Consider the following 5,189-nt stretch of genomic DNA (forward strand, 5'->3'; position numbering starts at 1 on the left):
TAAAAACAACAAACATTATTCTTTTGGATATTGAATGTTTACAAAATAAAAAGTGACAGAGAATAATTAGTAATCAACAAACAAATGTGAGCACGCTTTGAGTGGCTCAACTTTTTTTTCCTCTACCTAGCCATTTCTGGGAAATGGGGTGCTGAAGATACTCTCAACTGTCAACTGCCAAGGTTTAGGAGGAAGAAGTATAATGGAGAGGGTTCTTTTTCAGGCCAAGTGACGCCAGAAGGCGGGGTCTTTTCCTTACGTAGGCGTTGCATTCGGCACGCCATATTTGATACTTGACAGTTCAGATTTTCTCACGCACCCCGTATGCCAATAATCGCTAGGCAGGGGATTAAAAAAAGATGAGAGTTACACTCAAAGCATGCCTACATTTTGTTATTGATACACACTTTTTCGTTTTTGAACTGGGGCTGTTACACACATAGACCGTTTGTGAGACTTGATTGTTTGGACTTAGGGGACGTGTATTGTGTATGTGTGTGTATCATAACGTGTATTTCGAAATTTTGCACGATCACAATACTTTCCCCTTGCTATATATTCCATATTTAGGTAAGTGAAAGTAAAAAACAAAACAAACAAATCAAGACGTTTAAAAAATAAATGGATATTTAGACCTAACTACTTGCGCTGTCTGGACTCTACAATAAATAAAGAAGATTATACTTTGGAAGTAACCAATCAATATAGTTCACAATTTATGAAACGGGTTATTTAACCCTCAATTGATAAAAATTTTACTGTGCTCAAAAAAAGTATTCATTTTAACCTTTCTCTTTTAGTTGAAAATGGAATGAAAGGAGAAAGAGGGAAAAAAAGTCTTGGGAAGAGGAGATAGTTGGACTACCTTCAAAGACATTTCAGGGAATGCGTACAACGGAGGCATTGGGCGGTAAGGAATTTAAATTCCATCTAAACCCTTACATTGGCTACTTCTGTTTTTCATAATCAAGGGTTGAACTCTGGAAGACTCCAAAAAAATAAACAAAAATCACTTTTTCTTTCGTTTATTATTACTTAATATGTAGTTTACAATAGGTTACTTTTTTGTATTCCTTTACTTTTAAAAATATTTTGTATATATATTTATTCAATTTATCTTATTTTATTGTATTTATTCAATTTTAGCACATTTTTAACATTCATTACTTTACTCTTTCATATAATGCTATCTGAAAATGCTTTATAGACTAGATTAAAAGGTAAAGTAAACAGCATTGCATGAAAAAAAAAAATATTTGGTATATTTTATTTGAATAGTTGTAGTATTATAACAACAGTATTATAAATTGGGGAGAGCACATCGTACCCTAAATTTTCATATCACATATACTTTTCATCGAGGGAAGAGGAAGGTTGTTAAGGTCTCGAGAAAATCTTCCTTTTTATAATGTTTGTATCCCCACTCCTTTAAAATAGAGATAGAAGCACACAGACTGAGTAGCCAATATAAGGGTTAGTATACCGGCACATAGAGAATTAAAATTATTCGATATTTGAATTAACGATTAACTAGTATCGTGAACCGTAAGATGACATTGCTACGTCACTTTTAATAGTTAATAACGGATATAAAACTCGTGTTTATGCAGTTATAGGTTAATATGGGTGAATTGTCTTTACTGAATCGATTTGACAAATTGAAAAAAAAAAAAAAAAAACAGTAGCAGTAAACAAGTAACTACGTTTCGCCTATTCAGGGATTATTAAAAGTGGAAAACACAAGATCACAACATAAGATGTCATCACACATTGTCGAATTTTAACACCAGTTTATGCACATAAGAATATACGTACACCAAAATCCTATCCGATATCCCGCTTAATTTCCCACGATGAGCTCAAAACCCCTAGCTGTCCTGTTATGGAATGCTAATGGCCTACATAATCAAACTAAAAGTTTAAATCAGAAAATACAAAATTTAAAATTTAATTAACTTTACTGAAAATCTTACAACTACTGACAAATCATTATGGAGGACCACCAAAAAACTGTTGAATTTCAAAGATTTTAACCACCCACTTTTCACCGAATCCAAAACTTGGACCATAACTGATGAAGAAAAATCACAAACATTCGGACAACACCTTTCTAAAACATTTATTCCGCATCCTGATATCCTTAACCCAATCCACATTGAATGAATTGAAACAGAACTAAATATTCCGCTCCAAATGACCCTCCCACCTAAAGCATTTCATCCTTCAGAGATATCTAGTATCATTCAAATATTACATACCCGCAAAGCTCCTGGACACGACCTAATAACAACCCACATCCTAAAACTTCTTCTTCGGAAAGCCATCCTATTCCTTACCTACATATATACCGCCGTACTCCGTTCCACATATTTTCCTGACCCATTGAAAATTATCAAAAACCCAACAGTCCTATCTCTCTATTACCAATCATGGGCAAAATCCTCGAAAAACGCATTTTAAAACTCCTATACCCTATCCTAGATTCCAATCATATAATTCCTGATCACCAGTTTAGATTCCAAGCGCGGAATGTACTGCTCGGGAGTCTTTCGATGAAGAACAGGCTTTTGATCGAGTCTGGCACCCGGGACTGCTTTACAAACTCTGTAAATTCCTACCTCCTACATACTTTCTTATCATTCGTTCCATTCTCATCGATAGATTATTCCAAGTAAACCACAATGGTTCCTATTCATCTCTCTATTTTCAGTCCGCTGGTGTTCTTCAAGGTAGTATCCTTGGTCCCATCCTCTACACCGTCTATACACCTGACATTCCAACCAATCCTAACACTATCTTCACCACGTATGCCGATGACACATGTGTGCTCGAAGTTAATAATAACCCATTAATTGTATCCCAAACCCTCCAATCCCATATCACAGCCCTCAAAGAATAGTGTCGTAAATGGATGATTAAGATGAATTCCAACAAATCCCATCAAATCACCTTTACGCTCCGTCGTAAACCTACCGACATATATATATTTAATAATGTTACTCTTACCCCTGTCGGTCAGATCCGCTACCTTGGACTACATTTGGACAAACGATTAACCTGGAATCCTCACACAAGACTGAAAAGACAGAAAACTGCACATCGATTTCGACTATCACAGCACTTACTAGACAAACGGTCTAAACTTCCAACACAATACAAAAGACTGATCTACATGACTGTAATAAGGCCAATCTCAACATATGGAGTAGAGCTTTGGGGCTCCATTAAACCTTCGAATTCTTCTCGTATTCAATCCTTACAATTCAAGAGCCTCAATGCTCCTTACTTTGTCACAAATAAAATCATACATAAAGACCTTAATGTTCCCTATGTAACCGATCTAGCCCGAACCAGATATCATTCCTTCCATTATAAACTCTCTAACCACTCAAACCTCCTAGTTTCTAACCTTGCATCCTCTTCCATTCCTGACAATCCTCCGAGGCGCCTGAAAAGAAGATGGCCACGAGACCTGCTAATGTAAAACATCATTAGAGTGCTGCCAATAGCTAGTTTCTCTACACGTCTGTAGCACTCCTATTTAACCGAGATCAGATTTACTAAATGTATTATAAGTGGTACTTCGATGTCAGCTGACTGAGGAGATCAGCTGATCATGTGTATATATAAAGATGTACTGAACCCAATAAAGCCAGTATGTTACAGCAGTTCAAACGTGTTACATCTTATTCCTTCTTCTCTTTTTTGACATTTTGCTTTCGCCAATACTTAACTGGTGCCGAAGCTTTAGATACCGGATTAATTTTTTATCTTTTAAGAAGAATTTTTGTTGTTGTGGTTTTATCATCTTCGTTAGACAAGCGGTTTTTAACCTGGAAGCTTTGAATCAAAATAGGATCCAGAACTTACCTCCCATGGAGGTGACTTCTCCACCCCCGGAGCTTGCCCCACTAACAGAAGAGTCTCTAGCGGGAGCCCACGCTACAACAATTGAGTGGGTAAAAGTACGAAAAGCAACCACCCAGGACTTGAGGAAGGCCGTTTCAGACCTTGAACGGTTTACCGGAGAAATAGGAGAATTGAGCCACTTCATTAAAGGGGGTGACCAATAAGCCGAATCGAAGCGAAGTCTATCGAATATATACTCGATAGTGAAGATGCAGAGGCATTAAAAGCAGCGGTCGTTTGCAGAGTAAAAAGAAGCATCCTCAACCAAATTCAGGCCGACGAAAAAACCCCTTGGAGAGTAATCAAGGAAAGATTAAAGAAGGCGTTCGGAGGAGGACGGTGGGCCCCAGAAGAGGACATATTTATGATGATCAGGGAGACGAAAAAACCAAAACAGTCTAGTGGGCAATATGCCGCGGAACTCCTGACACGTTTAATAGAATCCAAGATAAACTCAGTGAAATGATGGAAACAATCGAAGTACAGGGTCGGATGCAGTTCTTATCCCTGGTACTAAAGGTACAGTTGGCAAAGGAGCTAGGGAAGAAGGAAGGATTTCCGAGAGAGCGCTCGTTTGTAGAAATTGCTAGATCTCATTGAAACAAACGCTAGAGAAGTGGAGGCCCGAATGAAAGTAGAAGAGCCTAGTGGACCTGAGGTGGACCAGGATAGAATACCAACGGCCCAGAAACATGCCCAACCCTTGGAGGAGGAGAGAACAGGCAGAGGGTAGAAGAGAGAGAGCTAGCAACCCAGAAAACAGAAGAAACCTGGCTAAACCCAGAAGTAATAGTCGGCGGAAGGACCGCAAGTGTCATGGTTGTGGAAAGATTGGGCACTTAGTGGCGCATTGCCTGTGCACGAAATGCTTTGAATGCGGGGATGTGGGACACATAGCCATACAGTGCCCATACATGTACCGAAGAAGAGATGTGGGCCGGGGCGAACCAATGGAGATCAACGCCCAACAAATACGAAGAAGCCATCGTAGGTTGAGGAGGAAGATGCGAGACATCTGAAGACGTTGTCGGGGGAGCGGCGACCGTACACTGCTGAATTATAATGTGAAGGAGAAGAGCGGCGGTCTGCCTATAATAGAGATAGCAGGGGTGAGGTGCCTAGTGGACACCGGTAGTTCCAACACCATCTTGTGCCGAGAAGCCCTAGAACAAATGTGTAGTGGAGATCCAGAAATGTCAATGTAAATTAATCACCCTGGGTGGCCCTTGTGTAGTAGAGGGGGAGGTAGAGATAGGCTTGACCCGGTGGGGATTTAGTAG

At 39.2% G+C, this 5,189-nt stretch overlaps 1 protein-coding gene across 1 annotated transcript in view; it reads left to right on the forward strand.

Annotated features, from left to right (window-relative positions):
* Positions 1–807: 807 nt before the first annotated feature.
* LOC106682095 (SANT and BTB domain regulator of class switch recombination) overlaps positions 808–5,189 on the forward strand; it is a 26,167-nt gene continuing 21,785 nt past the window's right edge. Inside the window, exon 1 of the mRNA XM_067047723.1 lies at positions 808–910. Within this exon, the coding sequence (XP_066903824.1) occupies positions 886–910 (25 nt within the window). The 5' untranslated portion in view covers positions 808–885. The remainder of the gene's footprint in view (positions 911–5,189) is intronic.

The sequence above is a fragment of the Halyomorpha halys genome, unplaced genomic scaffold (assembly GCF_000696795.3).
Source record: "Halyomorpha halys isolate HHAL.00 unplaced genomic scaffold, Hhal_1.1 Scaffold389.1, whole genome shotgun sequence".
Classification (NCBI taxonomy): domain Eukaryota; kingdom Metazoa; phylum Arthropoda; class Insecta; order Hemiptera; family Pentatomidae; genus Halyomorpha; species Halyomorpha halys.